General features: G+C 37.9%; 1 protein-coding gene across 2 annotated transcripts in view; it reads left to right on the top strand.

The window, feature by feature from the left end:
• Window positions 1-909: 909 nt before the first annotated feature.
• Window positions 910-22287, top strand: part of MIX23 (mitochondrial matrix import factor 23) — a 38399-nt gene continuing 17021 nt past the window's right edge. For both annotated transcript variants that reach the window (XR_015769396.1, XM_028110493.2), the window contains exons 1-4: window positions 910-978; window positions 11513-11638; window positions 16403-16549; window positions 21443-21502. Coding sequence is in view for 1 of the 2 variants with exons in the window: in XM_028110493.2 (XP_027966294.1) it covers window positions 928-978; window positions 11513-11638; window positions 16403-16549; window positions 21443-21502 (384 nt within the window). In the remaining variant the exon portion in view is untranslated. The remainder of the gene's footprint in view (window positions 979-11512; window positions 11639-16402; window positions 16550-21442; window positions 21503-22287) is intronic.

The following is a 22287-nucleotide window of genomic DNA, read 5'->3' as shown; positions in this document are numbered from 1 at the left end:
TGCATGACGCGCGGAGCGTGTGGGACGTGCGTGACGCGCAGACTATGCGGGCGGTGAGCCCGGTTCAGCCCCGCACAGTGCCTGGTCGCGTCTTTAAGAATGTTTTTGTGGGATCTGGGTGTCACGGGCCTTTGCAGTCATTCCCTGCGTCTAAGAAAGTACCCTTTAAAATAGAAATGTGTTCACTGTAGGACTTTTGTGACTTGTGTAGACCCTGAAATCACACTGCCTAGGTAAACCAGTATTTCAGTACTGTTTTTCCAGCATTTTCAATATCCCTTTACCAAAAACACACAACTGGGCTCCTAGTAACTGATCGACCCCACGTCTTACTGCCTTTGAGAGTATTTCTCAGTCTTCCAGAGAAATTTACAGGTATGCTTCCTATTTCTTTGATTTGCCTATTTTTATAAAACCAAACATTTTATTTCCACACCTGAACACCTTATTTAACCTTTTCCCCACACTGTCAGTAGTCTTTTTTTAAAAACGTTTCTTAGTCCCAAATTCTTAACGAACAAAGGCCCCTCTGCTCAAGGGAAGGGAGGTAAATAATGAAGTGGGAGGGTTAAGAAAAACCTCACTTCTACTCTAGATTTCCTACTTGAACTACCGGTTGCTGCGACCAACAAACTGTTTCCCTTTGTGTAAAAGGAAAAAAAAATGGGACTGGAGTAAAACAATCCCTTCAAATTCTAATATTCTCCGATACACCTAGGCCGGCCGGCCGTGTTAACACGGTAGAAGCTAAAAGAAGGATAGCAGGTTTACAGGTTTGGGTGTATTTGAGGACCAGGGCAAAGACAAAGCTTAGTTTAGTTTAGGTTCCTAGCTGATTGCCTTCGGAATAAATTTTGTTAGGCGGCGACGCGGACACCTTTGCTCCGTGGTGATTGGCTCGCGGCGGGGGCCTCGCGTTTGTCTAATATGGCGGCGCCCAGTGGCGGTGTGAACTGTGAGGAGTTCGCCGAGTTCCAGGTGATGGGGTTTTCCTCATGTGGCAGGAGTGTCCCTCCTTTTGTCCCTGTACCCTGTTCCCTGCTCTGGCCTGGGAGGGAGTGCGGACCAGTTGTAGAAAAAGCGGGCAGTTCAAGGCTCCTTTTTCCAGCCATTGGAGGTCATGGGGGCGCGGGCTTGGCCGTAGAGAGCGAGGCAGCTCCGTGGGGGTCATGGTTTTCTTTGCGGCGCCCAGACCTTGAGTAACCTCCCGGGGAAACTCCGGGTGGTTCCGAGGTGGTAAAACCGAGCTTGGGCCGGGTGGTAGGGATTGTAACAACCTTTTAAGCCAACGCCTGAACGCAGTTCCTAGCTTCTGCGGTCCCTTTCCTACTTTAAGTTGAGCATTCGTGGGAGAGAGGAAAGTGAAGGAGAACTTTTTTGATTAATAAAACAAAACAAAACAAAACTTAGTAAGTTTTACTATTTTGGTGGGGCAGAACGTTTGGAACCTGGGAGGGGCGATTGGTTTTAGTACCTGCTGTGGTGCTTCTGCCTACCTAACAATTAGAGGAAATGGAACATTTAAGAAAAAGGTCGTATCTTTTATATATTCAAATTCCAGAGGTCTAGGGCTAATATCAGGCTATAAATTGAAGAACAGGGGTCTGGATTCTAACTAAGTTGCTATGAGAGTTATCTGTTCCAATGTAGGCATAAACGTGTTGTCTAAAGACTTGAATTTAAAAAACCATGACCTTATAAATGTATGTCTAATCAAAGATAATGAAAAATAATTTCAAGTATCACTGACCTATTTGTAGGAAGTTTTGTGCTATGAGCCATTTTGTAGGGAGTGGTATTTTTGAAGATAACCTCAACAGACTGAATTATTTGACAAATATTTGGCCAGAGAAATTTATGTGGGGTCTTTCCACCATACTTGCACCCTCTTCACCCTTCAGCTGCTCCTCAGATTAGATCAGCACAACAGCAGCTGACTTCAAATGTGATCAAAGTGCCTGACAAATACAGATACTTGTAAAAGTCTTAAATAAGATGGGAAAAGACCATTAGAAAATAAGTATGCGGAATGTTTAAGGTTAACAGGCCCATTTGTGGCCTTGGTCTTTCACATTAGTACTATGACTTGAGTTAATGAGCTCAGATAACTGAGCAGTGATAGCTTTAAGGTTTATTAGAATGAGCGCTGGTTAGGGAGTTAGATGATCTGGGTTCTAATACTGCTTCTGCCTTTAACAGCTTTGGAACCTTGAGCTAATTGCTTAACACTTAGGAATAAACTTTTGAATCTGTAAAATAAGATTATGTTAGGTAACATTTAAAACTGCTTCCATCTCTATAATTATTTGAATCTCAAACTGAATTTAAGATTTTATTTATTTATTTATTTATTTGAGAGAGAGAGAGATCATGCGCAAGTGGGGGGAGAGGCGGAGGGAGAGGGACACAGTACGTGCTGAGCACGAGCTTTGGCCAGTGGGGGAGCTTGATCCCACTACCCTGAGATCATGACCTGAGCCAAAATCAAGAGTCGGACACTTAACCAACTGAGCCATCCAGGCGCCCCTCTAAAACTAAATTTCAAAGAATCTCTGTTAAAATACCCAACAGTTCTTAAAAAACACTTGTATTTTTCTTTTGGAAGTCACATAAGATGTAAGGGGGGCAAAAGCTAAACTCTCTTTGTAGAACCATTCCATTCACAGAAAAATGTAAATAAAAAGATCATAAAATGAGTTTCATTAGTGAAATGGGGAAAGTTTATAGATAGTTTTCCTAGGGCTTTTCCAAGTGTGTGGTTTATAATGGAGGATTCCTTGAGTTAAAAGTCAGATTTGGTTTTCCACAGCTGCCTTGGCATATCATTTAACCTTATTCTAAATAAGTATAAGAACATTTGCCCTAACTATGTCAGTCACACATGAACATAAATGAAGGAGCTGTAAAACATAAAAATTTAGTATAACATTTAGGTTTAGATGAATTGGGTAAAATTATAAGCTGTGGTTAACTGACATATAGATTATCAATTAAAGTTAATGTTTTTAAAGCTATGAAACCATTACATTTTGTATGTAAGTACCCTAAATGTGAAAAGCAGTGCACTGAATACTGTGGAAGAGAAACAGGAAATCATGTATTTTTATTATAAAGATTTAGGTACTTTAGAATTTTATTATGAAAATGTTCAAACGCTATAGAAAAGTCAAAGACTCTTACAATGAACACTTATGTATATCTAGATTCTCTAATCAGTGATTTGCTGTATTTACTGTATCACACACATATCCATCTCTCAATATAGTCATCAGTTCACCTTTTTTTTTTTTTTTAAAGATTTTATTTGTTTGAAAGAGAGAGAGCCCACGAGCAGGGGGTAGGAGGAGAGGGAAAAGCAGAGTCCCTGCTAAGCAGGGAGCCCGATGGGGGACTCAGTCCCAGGACCCTGGGATCATGACCTGAGCCATAGGCAGAGGCTTAGCTGACTGAGTCACTGAGGCGCCCCTGCCTTTTTATCTTATTTTTATTTTATTTTATTTTATTATTTTTAAAGATTTTATTCATGAGAGAGAGAGGTAGAGGCAGAGGGAGAAGCAGGCTCCCCATGGAGCAGGGCCCCTGATGCGGGACTAGATCCTAGGACCCTAGGATCACAACCCAAGCCCAAGGCAGATGCTTAACCAACTGAGCCACCATGGGCCACCCCCTTTTTTATTTTTTTGATGCATTTCAAAGTAGGTTGCAAACATCCGTATTCACTCCTGAACATGTCACTATTCATATCATTAGCTATAATTGAATATTTGTTCACTTTCATTCTGTAAAATTTGTATGCAGTGAAATGCACTAATCTTAAGCGTACCATTCTTTTGACATTTACCTATACCTGTAGTACAAACCTCTACCAACGTAGAGAATAATACTGTCACCTCCAAAAGTTCTCATGCCCCTTCCCAGTTAATCCCTGCCCGTATATCCCTCCTCCTCCCCTCTTACAACTACTGTCCTGATTTTTCGCCAAGTATGTGCATGTTTTAAAGCTTAAGCGTTTTGAAAGTATTTTAAGTTTTTGCAATTCTTATTTTTCCATTGTAAAAGTTGGACTTAACACTCCTGGAAAATATACTGTTTCTAAAATGAAATAAAATCCAGAAAAGAAATGTTTAAAATAGAGTGTCTAGGATTCCATTTGAACAACTCATTTAGCAAGAATTTATTGGATATTGTATTAGTCTGCTAGGGCTGCCATAACAAATTCCACAGAGTGGGTGGTTTAAACAACAAATTCATTTTTTCCAGTTCCAGAGGCTCAAAGTCCAAGATCAAAGTCCTGTCAGAGTTGGTTTCTGGTTCACCGTCTCTTCCTGGCTTGCATATTGCAGCCTCATTGCTGTGTTCTCATATGGCCTCTTTGTGCCCAGAGAGTGGGAGAGAGATGTCTGGTGTCTATTCCTCTTATAAGGACACCAGTTCTGTAGGATTAGGGCTCCACCCTTATGACCTCATTTAACCTTAATTACCTCCCTATATGCTCTATCTCCAAATACAGTCATGTTGGGGCTTAGGGCTTCAATATATGAATTTGGTGTCGGGGGGACACAGTTCAGTTCATAACAGATACTTGTTAGGTACCAGGCACTTGGGGAGACTTAGTGGACAGAATATAAAATAAGGAATGTAATGCAAGCAAGGATACAAAATATGTAGAAGATATTGAGAATATGAATAAAATGCTATAACAGGTGAGAGAGAAATAAATCAAGAGGTGGTAATTAAGTTGGGCCTTAGGTGGGCAGGACCAGGGGAATTCTAGGTAGAAGGAAGAGTATGTAGGCAGAACATTTTATGTATTTGGGGGAAAGAGTCAATCAGTATTGCTGGGATTCGGGATTTGCACAGAGACGCACTGGGATTACACAAAAGATTGGAACCAGATTATGAAAGGCCGTGAATGCCAAGTGAGATTAGGGAGTCATTTCTGTCAGTTAGGAACATTCATCAGTACTGCCACAGTCTTTGTACATACCCTTTACAATATCCCTCCTTATCTTCAGTCACTGCTTCCTCCAATATAGCCCCCTTCAATCTAATCTCCATAATACTATGGCTTCATATTGTTACCTTCTGAATTTTGGAATCTGAACCATGCATCTAATTTGAGCCTTTTGTGACTAGGTCTAAACTACTTAACATGTCATACAAGACCTTTTAAAACCCAGTTCCAAAGTCTTCTCCTTAGTTACATCTCTTACTCTCCCTTACTCATGTTTCCCTCTCCTCAACCACTGCCACCTCCAACACACATTTGAACTCCTCTGTCCAGCCACGTAGGCTTACTTTTCCCTAAACACATCAAGCTCTTTATCATTTCTGTGTTGTTTTTTTTCCACTGTTGCCACCCTGAATTCCCTTCTTCCTGACCCTATCTCCGACCCATTTCATATATCATCTGAACAAAATCAACTAAGTGTTCTTTCCCAGAAAGTGTAAGTCTTGGTATTTCTGTTGGGAATATTTATTTGTTTATACACAACTGATTTTGGTAATTAGATACGGATGAAATAGACTGTTTTCTAGCATCAGTCATGGTTCCTTTTGCAACATGTCCAGCTGCTATCTGAGCCTGGGGGTGCTAGGTGTCAGAAGACTGGCAATTGCAGGCAAGTCTCTATTTCTGGTGTGGGGGGAGCACAGTGTGAGCATTGCTATAAAAATTCGGTTTGAGGAACAAGGTCTGTTTGAAAAGAGCACCATGTGAATGGAATCTACTTCTGGGTACCTTTAGGCAAAGGGTGAGGAGGGAAATTTTAATAAATTCCAGATCATTCTTTGGAGTACATTTTTATTTTACTGTCATGTGATAGACCTTTTACCGCTCCCCGTATACCCTAGAAGCTGCCCAAAATAATTTACCTGAGGATTAACCTTAGGGGTAGAGTGTAGTGTAATTATAGGGGCAGTAGAGAATCCCTCCCTACTAAATATGGGCACTCCTTCAATACCAAAATTGGCTTCTGAGAGGATGAGATTTTCACTCCACTATTACAGATAAGACATAAAATGCAATTCCAAGATAAGTGTTGGACTAATTTTAAAGGGCCAACCTAAAATTAGAGATTCATGATATATCAGAATCTGGTTTATTGTGTATGATGTCTGCTCAGGGGTGTCTTCTGTATATTTTCTTAGTGAATTTGTGAGAGAAAGGGAGGGAGGATGCCATTGGAGCCAGGCATCAGATAGGTAGTCAGCAATTCGTTATGAATAAGAACACATGATTTAATGGCAGCGCTTTGGTGTCTATGTTAACCTTCATTTGCTCTTAGTCTGTGAGGGCCATTCAGACTTTTCTCTAGACCCTTTTGGAGTTGCCTTAAGAGCTCTGACACTTTTTATACTGTAAAGAAATGTGTACCTAGTGAGGTGGTTTATAGTTCTTTTCCTTGTCCCTTAGTGGTTTTGCAAGAAATTCCTTTCTGAATCTTACCCCTCCTTTCCCCCTTTATCTTTATTTTTTTTTTTTTTAGTATCTTTTCTGTGACATTTAAGAATAGCTATAGTTCTCAGCAATCCCTGAACAAGTGCCTTATCAGTTTAGAAATTGTCATTATATCTTCTTGAATTGAGCATGGTCCGGTAGAACTGTGATGGTGGGAATTTGTGCCATCCACCAGCAACAAATGGCTCTTGAGCACTTGAAATGTGGCTCGTGCAACTGAGGAACTAAATTTTAATTTATTTAATTTTAATTAAAATAACCTCATATAGCTAGTGTCTGCCATACTAAAAGTCAAGCTCTAGATCATATATTGATGATTCTCTAGCACTCTGAGAATTGATATATTTGAAAATCCACAGTTGTAGTTTCCATTGGTAAGACTGTGAAAATACCTAGTTAATGCAGATAAATTCCCATTGCCATATAAGGAACTTAACAGTTATGTCCACATTGTTTTAATGGAGAGGAATTTGGCTATATAGCTAGTGATCAAACTCAAAACTAGTTAAAGTTCAGAGTAAATAAAAAATTCCATGGAATGTCAAGCTTTGCAATCTTTTACCTGAATTGCTGTGTTCATCTCCTAACTGATCCTTTTGCATTTACTCTTGTTCCTATCTAATTCATTTTCCATATTTTAATACTTTAACCTAAGCTATCATTTCAGAGTACAAATTTGATCATGTAACCCCACCATACTTTAACACTTCTTTGGTTCTCCACTCTCTGAGGAAAAAGATTAAAATCAACAATGTGATCTATAATGGTGGGCTTCATTTTATACTGTTTTCTCTTACTCTCTGTACATAAGCCACATTAACTTTCAGTCCATTAAACATTCTATTCAAATGACTCCTATTAAGATCACCCAGGATTTCCATCCTGCTAAATCTAAACATCTTTCTTTGACTTCCTAGTAACACTCAACACAGGTGACCATTCGCTCCTTGCAACCTTTCTTCTGATTTGTGCAATATTAGTTTTTCTCCTGTACTTGAATTGCTTGAGTTCTTTCTTAACCGCCCCCCGCCCCATTCCCTACAGTTTCCCTCAGTGATCTCTTCTCATCTCATGGCTTTTAATATCGTTGTGTTAATATAACTCTAGCCTGGTTCAGTGTCAGACTGGTATTTTCAACTTTCCATTCAACTTGTCTATTCAGATATTTAATAAGCTTCTTAAACTTAACATGTCCAAAACAGGACCTTTTTAAAAAAAAGAGACAAAAACCTTTTTGTGTGCAAAATTTCAGTCCTATCCAAAAGGAGAGTTGCTACCATGAATCACTATGTACCCAACCCTTAGCTTCAACAATCAATTCATGGCCACTCTTGTTTCATTTATATTCTACCACTCACCCCATTCTATCCAGATTATTTTGCAGCGCACCCCAGAAACCTTATTTTTTTTCTGTAAATATTTCAGTCTGTATCTCTAAAAGATGGTAATTTTAAAACACAATACCAGTATCACATACAATTAACAATAATCCTAAATATCATCAGATATCCTATACGTCATAACAGAACCTTGATCTCATTCTTTCCGAATCTTTTCCTCCCCCAGTCTCTCCCCAACATCAGTTAATGGCACTACCATCCATTCAGTTGCTCAGGCCTCAAAGCTAACAGTCATCTTATTTTCTTTTCTCATTACCCACCACCAGTTCATCAGCAAGTCCTATCCACTCTGTTTTCAAAATATATCCAGAATCCAGCTTCCTCTCCCTAACCCTACTGCTACCTCTCAAACTATCCTTATCTCTTGCCTAGACCACCGCAGTAGTCTGCTATATGGTCACCCTGTTTCCATTCTCCTTTCTATAATCCATTCTCCACACAGAGGCGAAGTATCTTCTTCTTCTTCTGTTTTTTTTTTTTTTTTTTTTGACACAGCACAAGCAGGTAGAGTAGCTGGTAGAGGGAGAGGGAGAAGCAGGCCCCCCGCTGAGCAAGGAGCCAGATGTGGGGCTCCATCCCAGGACCCTGGGAACACGACCCGAGCCGAAGGCAGTCACTTAACCAACTGAGCCACCCAGGCGCCCCAGGCGAAGTTATGTTTTAAAAAAATTAATCATGTTATAGCATTCCCTTGCCTAAAACCCTGTTTCCTTTAGAACAGAATCCTTCATTGTTTCCCCGGTCTCTTGTCCCTCATTTTCTAGTCTCTCTGACCTCACCTAACATCACTTTCTCCCATATTCACTCCCAGCCCACTTGCCTTGTTTTTAGTTCTTCATATACCCCGAAGTTTGTTCTTGCCTCATCATTTTTGACTTACTTCCCCAGGTGTTCTTTTAGTTGGCTCATTCGTATCATTTAGTTCTCAGCTCAAAATGCTGCATCCTCAGAGAGGCCGTTCTTGATCTCCCTATCTAAAGTGCTAGCCTCTTAGCCCTACTGTCATTTTTTATCCCATTACCTGTTTGTTTTCTTTTTCATAGTATTCAGTACGAAAATTATCTTGTTTATTGAGGTACTTGCTTATTGTCTGTCTCCCGCTATGAGAATTTCGCTCCCAGAGAGCAAGGACCTTTTCTGTTTTATTCACCACTGTAGCCCTGGTGTTTAGAATGGTGCCTGACCCATACTAGACATTACCAAATGTTTATTGAATGAAGAGTGAGTTAGTAAATGAATTGTGCTATATTCTAAGTGCTGCATATGTTGAAAGAAGAAAGATTGCCGAGGACTCTCAGCCAGGGAAAGCTTTATCTAAAAGGTGTAACTTAAACCTCAGTCTCAGAAGATCATCCTCAGTCTCAGAAGATCATTTCAGTTTAGATAGGGGAAAAGAGATTTTTATTTTATTTTATTTTTAAATTTTATTTATTTGAGAGAGAGAAAATGAGAGAGAGAGAGTACATGGGGGGGGGAAGGTCAGAGGGAGAAGCAGACTCCCTGCCGAGCAGGGAGCCCGATGCGGGACTCGATCCTGGGACTCCAGGATCATGACCTGAGCCGAAGGCAGTCGTTTAACCAACTGAGCCACCCAGGCGCCCGGGGAAAAGAGATTTTTCAAGGAGGCTGCTGCTGCTTCTTCATCTTCTTCTTTTTGAATAGTCACGTTGCAGGTGCTAAAGTTGGCAAGGAAGGTCCCGTCTGCTACTATTTCTTACTTACCTGGTTTTTGACACTAAATGGTGCTGCCACCATTTGTTTGGATTTTGCCACTCATATATACACATATATCCTCCATTGTACAAAAAACATTTAAAGTGGTGGTTGCTTAGTGAATATGTTGAGATTATCCCTTAAGAATTCCAGTTTATAGAGAATAATGCTACTATTAACAAAAATAGATACAGAAAGAGGGGGTAAGATAGTGCAGTTGGTTTTAGACCTGACATTTGCCTGTGTTTTATTAGTCTAAATTATGAACCTTCTATAAGCTGTTTAACTTCTAGATTGAGATCTTAAAAAGGCCATTAAATTACTAATTAAAGATGAATAGACTGATAGGAACAGAATCTAAACTGCAGATTTAGACCGGATGGCTTAAGTGGTTTTTGTAATTGGAAACACCTAAATGTTCATTATTGGGGAAGTGGTCTTACAGGTTGTGATACCTCCACAGGATTCTGCCAACTATTAAAAATGTCTTCAAAGCACTTTTATAACAAGGGCAAAATGCTCGTGGTATAATGTCATAAAGTAGGACTTTAGAGTGTTACAAAGGACCTCGTTTATAAAAATATTCATAGATATGTACAGAAAAAACTAAAGGTACATTTTATAATATTAATAATGGTTAACTGGATGATTTTTATTTGTAAGTTTTACTAATTTTCCTAAAATGACTATGTAATACTTTAATCATAATAAAAGTTTTTATTTTAACAAATGGATGAAGAAACAAAGACGTTGGTTTCACTCATGGATTTCAGTTTGGCAAAGGAAAGGAATGGGTTGGTATGTTGAAGGAGGCGAGGCAGAGGATCAAGCAAAGTTGCTTTTAACACACTTTAATATTGACTGTTAACTTGTTGGGGGTTTTTAATACGTATATTTCTAGCATTATGTACTTCAGTTTTCCTGATGATTTTTCAGTCATTATGTTTTGCTGGGCTAGGGTGCAGAAAGGAGAGTTTAAGAAACAAAAAGAAAAGAAAAGGCTATATTCCTAGAAACTAGTTCTAGAGTTTGTGTTTTCTGGAGATGGAGTGTAACTGTTGCCCAGCCTTTCTCTAGTGACAAGTGAAAAGAAGTACCCTAATCAAAATGTAGAGAGAAGGAACTATCCTAGGTAGGTATACTTACCAGAGTCTTTCTAAGTCCTCTGCCCTTTTGGTATTATTTTTCTTTTGGTTGGTTTTTTGAGAGTTGGAGCCTTTTCAGGAGGAAGAGATCCTTGGGAAATGTGCGTAGGGTCACTAAGAAAAGGTAAAACTAATTTGTTATAAGAACAAGAAAGCCATGAAGAGATTTGATTCCTTCTCAAGCAGCATGCTTTGTTTTACTTTTTTTTGTTACAGAAATAAGACACAATCATAGTAAAAAACTAAAAAAACAAAAAGACTAAAAGATTATAGGTTAATTTCTTACAAGTGAACTACTACTGAGTTTTCTTGTATATCTTTACAGAATTTTTCTGTCTAGCACCACATTTTAGAATGACAGGCAAAGAGGGAATAGAGCAAGCAGTTATGCTGGACTGTTTGGGACAATCTGAGTAATCGAGTTCAGGAGAACCCTTTATTGGCTGTATGTGGGGATGGAATGAGCACACACACAGTTTGCTAAGCGCTGTGTCAGCAGGTGGGGTTTAAAAGTGAATAAAACAATCTTGACCCTTGAGATGGTCACATTTGAGCCAAGAAACAGAGTCGGTTGGTCCCCATTCTTAGAATTACTATTACATAACCTTCCTATTCTTGTAATAAAGATTTTCCTGTGGTTGCACTAAATTAGCATGGTTTCTCTACTTCTAACTTACAAAGTTGTAAAATATCCAAGAGCTTTATGGGTTTTTTTGTTTGTTTGTTTAAATGTTTCTTTTTTATCACTTAACTTTCCATTCAGGTTATTATTCTTTTATTTTAAACATATATAGGAATTACTCAAGGTGATGAGGACGATTGATGACAGAATAGTACATGAATTAAACACTACGGTTCCAACAGCTTCCTTTGCAGGGAAAATTGATGCAAGCCAAACCTGTAAACAACTTTATGAGTCTGTAAGTGTAATCTTTTGAGTCTTTTGTGCTTCCTTTATGCCTTTCTTTGCAGGCAAAATAAAAAACCAATTGACATATAATTAAACTGGATAAAAGTATGACATCTTCATGTTTTCTTGCCTACATCTGAGGGTGTGTACAAGTTTTGATCTGGTTGCTACAAACTAAAGAAAATGTGTGATCTTATGCACAAGTCTATGAAGAGATCATTCTAAGGAATGAGAGCAGTTTTTTTAGCCCCCTCATGGGTAGCCTTTAACTTAAGGAAACCTTATGCATGAGCGAATGAAGGAGAGAGTGAAACAGTCGAGTAAAACAGTGAAACAAGAGCAAGGGCTTTGAATGAATCAATCCTAAGAACCCAGACACCTAATACGATGAAGAATTAAGACGCTTCATGCTTTCTATATCTTTTTTCTTTCCTCAGTCATCAGGAAGGGGAATAGACTTGGCAGTTGGGCGAAAAGCCACAGATAAATTGTCCTTTCCTGAGGCTTTGGTTTCTCAAGTACATATTTTTTCATTGCCTCTTAAAGATTCCCTTTATTGTCTCTATAAATTCCAAAGGCAAAGGAAATAGTAATAATGTAGCTAAGTATTTTTTTATAATTTACTTACATCTTTTCATTAACTTGGAAGCTAATGTTCAAATGGCATTGGCTTCTTTAGCACAAGTAATACTTAAAACCTAGATTTTATTTCTCAGTTATGAAAAAAAAGTCAGTTTTAGGTAGCTTATTCATATCAATTAAATTCAAAGCAATAATTGCTGATAATTTTTATTCTGCTTTTATATGAAAGTATGTAATTTCATTGAGTGGTCAGGTAATTCTTGTGGCTTGAAAATTCCAAGGTTGTGGGCTTTAATGAGTAGAATCCAGTACTGGAAGTAGGGAGTCAGAGTCCCAAGCCCTAATTTATTTTGAGGTTGTTTGACAGTTCACTTAATTTCTTCGGGTAGCTCTGTCTGAAGAACTAGAAATTTATGATCTTGCTACCCATATAATCTCTATAATCTATTCAGTTGTTTCCTTTTACAATCTTTTTATTAACTTGAAGATTTATAGTGTAGGGATTAACAACATGGATTCCATATCTAGATTAAATCCTACCTCTGCTACTTCCTAGCTGGTAACCTTGAACATGTTACATAACTTTTTGCCTCGGCTTCCTTATTTGTAAAACAATATCATAATAGTACCTAGTTCATAGGGTTGTTAAAGGCCTGAGGTAATATGAGGTGCTTACTGTACTAAATGTCTTACATGTAAATGTTTGCTGCTTCTGTTACTGTTGTTGTTATTTCTTATCCCTTTGTTGAACCAGAATAATCTTGCATACTAGAACCTTTTGTTTTGGATATTTAGGATCTTTCTGTTTTGGATATTCTTATGTATGTGTTTGGGTTTTTCTCTGTCTGTACCCTAAAGGGCTCCAGTGACATGACCATCAGAGAAAGGATGGTTTATCTAGCAGTTTTTTTGCCAGTGATCGAGCCTGCAGCAGAGTGCCCATGCTAAGAAGTCCCACTGAGTTCCCTTAAACATTGTCTCAGTTAAGAGTGGAACTCTGTGAAACATCCAGGTTGCTTAAGGTTACCTTGACTTCCTTTCGCCCCAGCCCTTCCTTCTATAGCTGAGGAAGGAATGTTTGTACTCTCTAATGATAATACTTCTTCATAACAGATGATTAGCCAAGTTATTATGAAGCACTAATTGTAGAAATTCCACATCTTAGAAGTATACTTGTAATAAAAATAATTTCGGTGAGATACCCTTATTAGAGCGTATTCCCTTGAATCTATGAAGTTTTTTAGCTGTACATTGTTTATTGTTTATTCTCAAGATAAACATAAAAATCAATGCTGAACCTTAAAAAGTCTATGCATAAACTTGGAATAGTGCTTTACAAATGCAAAACTATTATTGGTGTCCCAGTGATTGATTTAGGGTAATTCTTAAAGGTATCTCTTTAATATAATGAATTTTTGGAATATATGTTTAAATGATATGTTTCCCCTTGCATCCTTTTGTCAAAAGTTCTAGGGGAAGATTTAAAACAAAGTGCCATGACAAAAACTTAGTAATTTTTATTTTGTTTTTAATGATAGTTAAACCAAGGGTCATTGTCAGGGTTCTGAAGCAAATGATGTTTGGGAAATTAGAATTTAGTATAGAGTTAATTTAGAATCCACCTTTGTTCTGGAAAGAAAAACACCAAAAAACTATAATAATCAGGAAAACTGTTGGCATTTTTTCCCTTAAAGGCAAAAAGCATTGTTTTAAAATAATGGTTAAAAGATATAGTAGGTGAAAATTTGACTAAAAGAAGTTCTTAGAGTTTTTGGTAAAGTAAAATAAAACTGGGAAGTCCTAGATAGACCCCTGTTAGACTAGTTTTGAATCATTTCCCTGCCCCATCCCAAATGCCTTCATTTCAGAATTGCTTACCCCAAATCAAGGGAAGTATGGTTATGATAATGGTTATCATTCAAGAATTTTCTCCTCTAACCAAAGGTCTTGCCTTTTACCTTGCCAAGTTTCTTGATGAATTTTATCTTCATTCCTTTGACAAGTACTTTGTATATAAAAACAATTCTCATGTGACCCAACTTCTGAAACATCTGAATTACTAATGAGCTAATAAGTCTGATTTCATGCTGTATTTTTCTCTGGTAGACTTATGTCACACAGTCTTAGTAGAGTTCTCAAGCGTCCTCATTTCTTTGACGTAAGTGTACAGAAGTCCATGCATATTCCTCTTGCCAGTGGCTCTTAATTCTGAATTTTGTTGAAGGATTGTCATGAAAGCTAGACTAAAATAATTGATAATACAGAGTAAAAGATGATTTGCTCAGTAATTTCTGTCCACAGGGGAGTGGGTTCACAGTGGGGCTAATCTGAAGGAAGAGTATGCAGGTGAGAGTAGGAGGGTGGTCTTCAGCTAGAAGTGTATCACAGGCAAGGGGCCAAGTTAAAGAGGGGAACAGTGGATGAAATCCCCCAACCAAGGGAGGAAACTCTGTGGTGAGAGAGACTGAATGGAAAATATAAAATGTACACAATTTGAATTTGATTTTAAAATGCAGATAGAAAAATGAAAATACTGTGACAGACTCCTAGTTGGTGCTAATGCGATTTCACCAATTGTTGGGGGTTTAGACAAAATATCAAAGTGATTAAGTAGCATCTGACATCTGAGCAGCGTATTGAGTCGAGTTACCCTTAAATTTTAGAGGTAGAAAGGATGTTAGTGATGATTTACTCATAATCCATAATTTTGCAAAAGAGGAAACTGAAGCCTGGAAATACTAATTATTTCTCACAACAGGGAGAGCTTCTTAACTCTAATGATGGTTCTTCTCACTCTATTTTGGGACTTTTCCTACCCTTAATGGCTCCTTTCATTTTCTGAAATTATACCTGAAGGAGGAACCAAGTAACAGAAGCAGCATATTAGCCAATAAAATATAGACCTTGGGCTGTCCTTGTGAATCCTATTACAGTGAAAAAAATTAGCATATTAGAGAAATTTACAGTAGGTGGGGCTAATGTCTATTTTAATTTCCTTCTTTTCACATAGGTATGATTTATAACCAATGCACTTTTAGTATTACTGTACTCTAGAAATGCAAAAGTTTATTTTTTTCCTGGTACATATTAGACCAGTAATTCTTAACTTCAGGGTCCTGAGATGATCATTTAAGTGATGTGTTTCAGGTAACTTCTGAAGAATGCTTATAGAATGGTTTAGTCCTAAATTTTATATAAATGTATGTATAATGGTTACAGTTATCCCTAGTATAACTGTCACTAGCGTAGCATTAAGATATTCTCTCTTCAGAGGGAAGAAGGAATGATAGAACATGATTACTTGGAGCAAGTTAACACCTAAATTTTAGTTGAAGGTGAGTCATCTTTTTTAATCCTCCCTTACGTATAATGGCAATTACATATTATTTTAGTACTTTGTTTTCCCTCTCCCCCAGATTATTGGGGTATAATCAGAATTTGGTTATGATCATGGGAGTCATGAACATCATACTTTGTGAATCAAGGAAGAAAATAGATGCAAATTGTTGTATTGGATTTGTTACATAAAGATGAAAGTTTGGTAAAGAATTGCCCTGTCAGATGTCCTTTCAGTCAGTTCACACAGTTGGTGGAACCAGTAGTCTGTACCTTATACACAATTTTTCTGTATTGATACTTGAACTTTAAAATCTTGGAAAGGGCTCTGTCTTGCATAGGTAAATGTAGCATTCTTTGTTTTTTATTGTAACGAATTGCTTCTCTACGTCATTTAATTTGCAATTTCTTGTACCTAGGGACAACAGGGGTCTGGAGAAAACCACGAAAGGACAAAAAAGAGAGGAAGAATAGCAGTAGTAGCCCTGGAGGTGTGGGGGCGGTGTTGGGTGGAGGGTAGAAGATCACAACACGGGGAAAACTGGGGAGAGAAATGTAGGGAGAAGGGACTGAAATGAAAAGCCGCTTGTGGGAAATGCAGGGAGAGGAGTGGGAAGTCCCAGAAGCATACTGAGGAAGAAGGCAACCCGACCATGTTCCACCAGGAGAAGTGCTTCCTTTGATCTGTTTTTAGGTGACTTAGCTGGCTCAGCAAAATCTTCACTTCCAAAGATTCAGTTTTTAAAAATTGTTTAGAAAGTATTACCTTTCTATAACCTAAAAATAGGATTTTTAAAAAAGACTAAAATGTAAAAAATTGGTGTGATTTTTCTCTTTTGTGCCTTTGTTCTTTTAGTTGAAGGAGGCTCATGCCAGCAGAGACAGAGTCATAAAAAATTGTATAGCTCAGACCTCATCAGTAGTAAAACACCTCCGAGAAGAGAGAGAAAAGAATTTGGATGATTTAACGTTATTAAAGCAACTTAGGAAAGAACAGACAAAGGTAAGTTGAATAAGATTTACATTTCTGAACCAAAGATTTCCAAATTTAATAAAGGCAGGGTTGGTTTGTTTTTTTTTTAAGGTTCTATAAAGGCAGTTTTTTTTAATTAATTTATTTATTTTTAAAGATTTTATTTATTTATTCATGAGAGACAGAGAGAGAGAGAGGCAGAGGGAGAAGCAGGCTCCCAAGGAGCAGGGCTCGATCCCAGGACCCTGGGATCATGACCTGAGCCGAAGGCAGACGCTTAACCATCTGAGCCACCCAGGTGCCCTAAAGGCAGTTTTTAATATGAAAATTTTAGAGTAAGAAATGGTCATTACTTTAAAAAAAAAATGACCAGGAGAGTAATACTTCATTTTTAGTGGGCTTTATTTTATTACATTTAGATATTAGTTGGTAAGTTAATGTGCATTTCATGCATATATGCAGTGTAGCAGCTTTAACTTAAAGAAGCATGTAGTCATATTTTCTTTCCATGTATTTGTATGTTATACTAGTAAAGATAAAAGGATTAGTATAGACCTAACACCACATCAGAAAATCTAGGGAATCATGTCTGTATCAATGTTTAAAGGCTTGACTTGAGAATAAACTTTTTCAAATATATTTACATTTTGAGAATAGTTACCTCTGGTTTCATCTGTAGAAATTTGCTGAAATGCAGTACAGATAATTCTGAATATTACCCTCTTCAGCCATAAAAATATAGTACTATTTGAATATAACCACATACACTAGAACCACATTATAATTTATTTCTCTACTGCAGAGAAGTTGCTATGGGTCTTTGGCTGTTTTTGGACACTTTTTTGTTTCCACTTCATCTCCCATCCCTGCAGTTTTCGCTTTTAAGAAAACAGTAAATGTCCATTGAGTGCTATGTCAGAGGAAGCCTTATTTTCCCAAAGTCAGATAATGTAGATAGGGTGTGGACCTCAGAGTATGATAAATGGAACAGAACTGTTTCTTTATAGCCCTTAATGGTGACATGTCAAGAAAACAGTTGAAACGTGTATGGTATTTTATTATGTGGAGTGCATTGCTGTCTTCCCTTTGGGGGTGGTGCTTAAAGAGTAACTTTTTATTTTGGTATAATTTCAAACTTACAGAAAAGTTGCAAGAATAGTACAGGGAACTCACGTTTACCCTTTACCTATATTCACCCATCGTTTACATTTTGCCCCACCTGCTTTGCAGTACATTCTCTCCATTCCTCCTTCTCCCTCCTCCTTCCCACCTTTCCCTGTTTTCCTCCCCTTCCTACCACATGTAGGCATTTTTTTTTCCTGAACCATTTGGCAAGAATGTTGGGTACATGGTTCCTTTGCCCCTTACATATGTTGGTCATTACCTAAGAAGAGGGGCTTTTTCCTACATGACCACTGAGCAATTATCAAAATCATGTCTGTGTTTTAAGATGGCACAATAGGTGACTTACTGATCCTTGCATGTCAGGTGACTGAAAATCCAGTATGGGATGGAATTTTGTTTTTCATTACTAAACAGTCATGAAGTCTGCCCTTTGTTTAGTAGATGTAGCCAAACTTTGAAAAGGGGACCTTATCATCTCTCAAGCCTTTATTCTTATAACTGCCTAAAGGTGAGTATGCGCACTTGCTCAGTCATCCCACTGATGCAGCTTGTCTTGCTGGGTGTGAGATTCATCCCCTATCTTCACTGCTCTCTTAGTTCATTATGACTGTTTCAGTCCTGTGTTCCATACCTGCCCATTCATCAGACAGTGGTGGGTTCCTCAGCCAGTGATCTTATGCTGTAATGGTCATCTTACTTAGTGTTTATTAAGTCTTGTAGATAATTTATATAAAGCAGGTTAAAATCTAATTATTTTTGGATTTTGTATTTTAACAGACTTTTGAAGGTATTGACAAAGGAAACAGTGGGGCAGGGCTGTTGTATCTGAAACCTGAAACTCACTATTTGCATGTTAAGTCAAACAAAGACTAGAATGACTCTTGTTAGTGGAGAGCAAAGTTCAGAAACCACTGAGTACTTGGGAGTGACCTATCACATAATTTGGTCCGCCCTCATTTCTGCCCTTAAGCCTTTAGGGCCCAGAGAGAATTGCCAGGATGACTATTGCAAGGAGTAGTTTTAGAAACCAGTTAGCAGGTTATAAAAGGTAACTTTCTAGATTGATACTGTATAGAACTAGAGAGTGACCATGAGTAGTACTTAACCAAGTAAGGAAGCTTGAATTTTTTTTAATTTTCAAGTTTGTCATGAAGATTATGGAATCAGAAAGAGAACTCTTTGAGATGATCCAGCTCTACCTTTTCCTTTTCTGAATGAGGAAACTGAGATCAGAGATACTCACTGACATCCCCAAAGTCACAAGCTAGTGAGTGGTAGAGCTGGAACTTTAACCTATCTCTTCTGACTCTGGATTCAGTGTTTGTACATTAAATGGTGACTGATAGTCAAATTCTCATTACTTAAGTGAACATATTTTATTTATATGCAGAAACGCCAGTCTAAAAGTCCCAGTTCTTACCCTGAGTCCTTAACGCAGAAAAAGCACATTCCTTGCTGGAACTATATAACCGTTGTCACCTATTAGTGGCCTTTGAAAGGAAGTTTACCAGTTTAAGACCTAGAGCCTCAAAAACAACCATCTCAGAGGTAGCATTTTGTTGGTGGCGCTGAAATTGTGTTAGAAGTTGGTTCTAATATCTGCAGCATTCAAGAATAGAGAAAACGTGGATTATAAAGGCAGATAGCTCTAGGGAAATAAATCCCATCCACCACATGGTGGGTTTGTAAACTTATAAATTAATTGCCCTGAAATAATCGGATTTTTAGTTTGTAAAATGGAGTCAAGACTTCTTACACTTTCAATTTTAGGGATTAGGATTAAATTATGTGTGTAAGAGCTCACATATCCCTGATATACTTAGTAGTTGCTTTCCTTTCCTTTTTGAGTCTTTGGGACTCCGTGTTTGTTACATTAATCCTCCTTACAGTATCTCCCAACCAGTGGTTTCTACCTTTGTTTAACCACTACTTAAGGGGGCAGGGGAGGAGGAGTACTTGAATCTTCTGTAACTGTGCATTTTCTTTTTGGATGGTTATAATCATTCAGAGATTTTCTTATATGTTGTGAAAATCTGCCTCCCTGTAACATATGATTACTGCTTCTTAATCTTCCCTCTGCAGGTATATAGGATAAGTCTAAACCCATTTCTGCATGACCTCCCTTTAAATATTTGAGAGCAGTTATGAAGACTGTCCTAGTGACATGTTGTAACCCTGTTTTGTTCTTTTTTTAAGATTTATTTTATTTATTTGAGAGAAAGAGCATGAGCAGGAGGGGCAGAGAGAGAGGGAAAGAGAATCCCAAGCAGACTCTGTGCTGAGTGCAGAGCCCAATGCGGGGCTCGATCTCATGCCCCTGACTTAATGACCTAAGCCAAAACCAAGAGCTGGAGGAGGCTTAACCAGCTATGCCACCCAGGCATCCCATGACCCAGTTTTTTGACTGAGCTTGTTAATTTTTTGGCATTCAGTCCAGGCTTTGACAGATCAGTGAAGTTTTCATGATTTCTGGTCCATGTAGCTGATTATAAGCTGAAACTGAGGTTTCTTTCATGTAAGCAGATGGGCTTCTTCAGGCTTGTTACTACTTTTAGCACAATACTGGTTGTCAGAAATGCAGTCCTTCGTCTTGTTCTAGTTTGAGTCCTTTGTACCTGTGTATACTCTGACACTATTTTTGAGTCTAGCAAGGGAGTTTACAAGGGGCCAGTGGATCAGTACTAAGTTCCTGTCTTATTAGTGTTACATGTGCATTGCTTAAATGTCCTGCCTGAGCTGTGCTCCTGACTAATCAGGTTCTTTGGTCTGGGTCCCTGACTCATGGTTGCCTAGACCTTGTCTAGCTCTCTCGCATTTTGTTTCCAAGTCTCCTGGCCTGAGTCTTGACTTTGGCCTAAGGAAATCATCCTAGTTTTAACCTCTTGGCTGCTTTGACCTGTAGCTCATGCTTTTTTCTCCTAATTTTCCTGAATATTTTCAAGCCTCCTTCCTGGAACTAGCTAGTTTCTTTTCTTTTAAGTTTCTGTGACTAGGAGTATGATGGGCCCCGCCATGTGGGCCTGGCAATGGAATTGGTTACTTTTCTGATGGTGTAACTAGGTTGGCAGTTATCAAGAAAGTTAGAAAGGCTTTAGCATCTTTAACCTCAGACCTCTGGCTGTGTGCTCAAGGTGAAAGATCATGCCTTTCTAGATCTTTTGGGCCTTATGTATTCCCTTTCTCTTTTTTGTTTTTCTTCCTGATTCTTTTTTCTTCATCCAAATTAGATTGCCACCTCCTTCTCCTTTTTATTCGTCTGTGCTGTCTTTGCAAATCACTATTACGGGATCAGTAACTAGAACTAGAATTCTTGAGTTCAATGACATGTGAATTTATGTTTTTATAAATCTTACCAAATTGCCCTCCATACTAAAAATGTATATGAGTGTATATTTTTTCATATCCTTACTAGTAGTAGATTTTATCAGACGTACCCATTTTTTAAAATTTTTGCCATATTATGGCTTAGTTTGCATTTCTTTAAACATTAGTAAGATTGTACATTTAAAAAATACATTTATTGGCCATTTGTATTCCTTTTGTGAAGTACCTGGACATTTTTTTTTTTTTTAAGAACTCTCAAGGTGATTATAATATGTTTGAGAACCATGGCTTTAGAAGATTTAACAGCTGATTAGATATGGGGAGAATGGGCTGTGTCCAAGATCTAGCCCAGGTGGTACCATTAACAAAGAATGTTGCAGCAGGAGCTCCTTTTATTAGGAAACTATAAATAGAATTTAGTTTTAGTTCTTTAATTTGAATTTTCATAACTGACTTTTTTTTTCCTTTTTACAGTTGAAATGGATGCAGTCAGAACTGAATGTTGAAGAAGTTGTAAATGACAGGAGCTGGAAGGTATAAAATAATGCTGGTTCTTGGAGAGAACTATGAAGGAAACTGAACTAGCAAAGGGAAACCAAGGGAGGGGGAGTAAGGAGTGCCTTGGGCCTTTTTAGACATCTTTCATTTATAAGCAACTGAAGGTTTTAACTTTGAGAAAGGGTGCAGTTGGCATCCAAATAGAGCCAGCTTATAAAAATCAGCTTTACAGTCATATGGTAGATTGTATGACCTGTCATGGTAACAGAACTGGAGACATTCTGTATGTTTCTTAATACTAATTATGGACATACTTGTTATTTAGGGTTATTACTAATTAACTTAGAACTTCAGTGGTGTTATTTGTTAAAATTAGCCTTTTTGAGCCCTATTACTTTGCATAAATTTTCATATCATTAGCTACCCTTTGCAGTTGCTTGCTTTCTAACATATTGATCATGGAACTTATTTGTACATAACTTTTCTGATATCTGATAATAGGGCCTTTTATGGCTCCCTGGTTCACATGTTCCTTATTACCACCTGTGTAGTTTTGAATAGGAATTAGATTGGGGGACCAGGATTCCAGAACTTTACCTGTAGTCAAAAATCATAAAATGCTGACTTTAGTTGTATGAAATGGTATAGCTCTATACCCTTCTCTAAAAATTCAAAGATTTCTGAAGGGAAATAATCTATTAAATCTGAAGGAATGAACTGAAAATTCTGTTTCATCCTTTGAAATTGACCAATGGAATGAGGTTAAACACAGAGAGAGGTTAACTGAACACAAACTAGAACGTCCCAACTTGCAGAACTAT

Source organism: Eumetopias jubatus, unplaced genomic scaffold (genome assembly GCF_037043125.1).
Source record: "Eumetopias jubatus isolate StellerSeaLion01/CBP00866 unplaced genomic scaffold, mEumJub1_p1.0 scaffold_1, whole genome shotgun sequence".
Classification (NCBI taxonomy): domain Eukaryota; kingdom Metazoa; phylum Chordata; class Mammalia; order Carnivora; family Otariidae; genus Eumetopias; species Eumetopias jubatus.
Note: the sequence above shows the minus strand (reverse complement) of the source record. Positions and strands in the feature narration are given on the sequence as shown.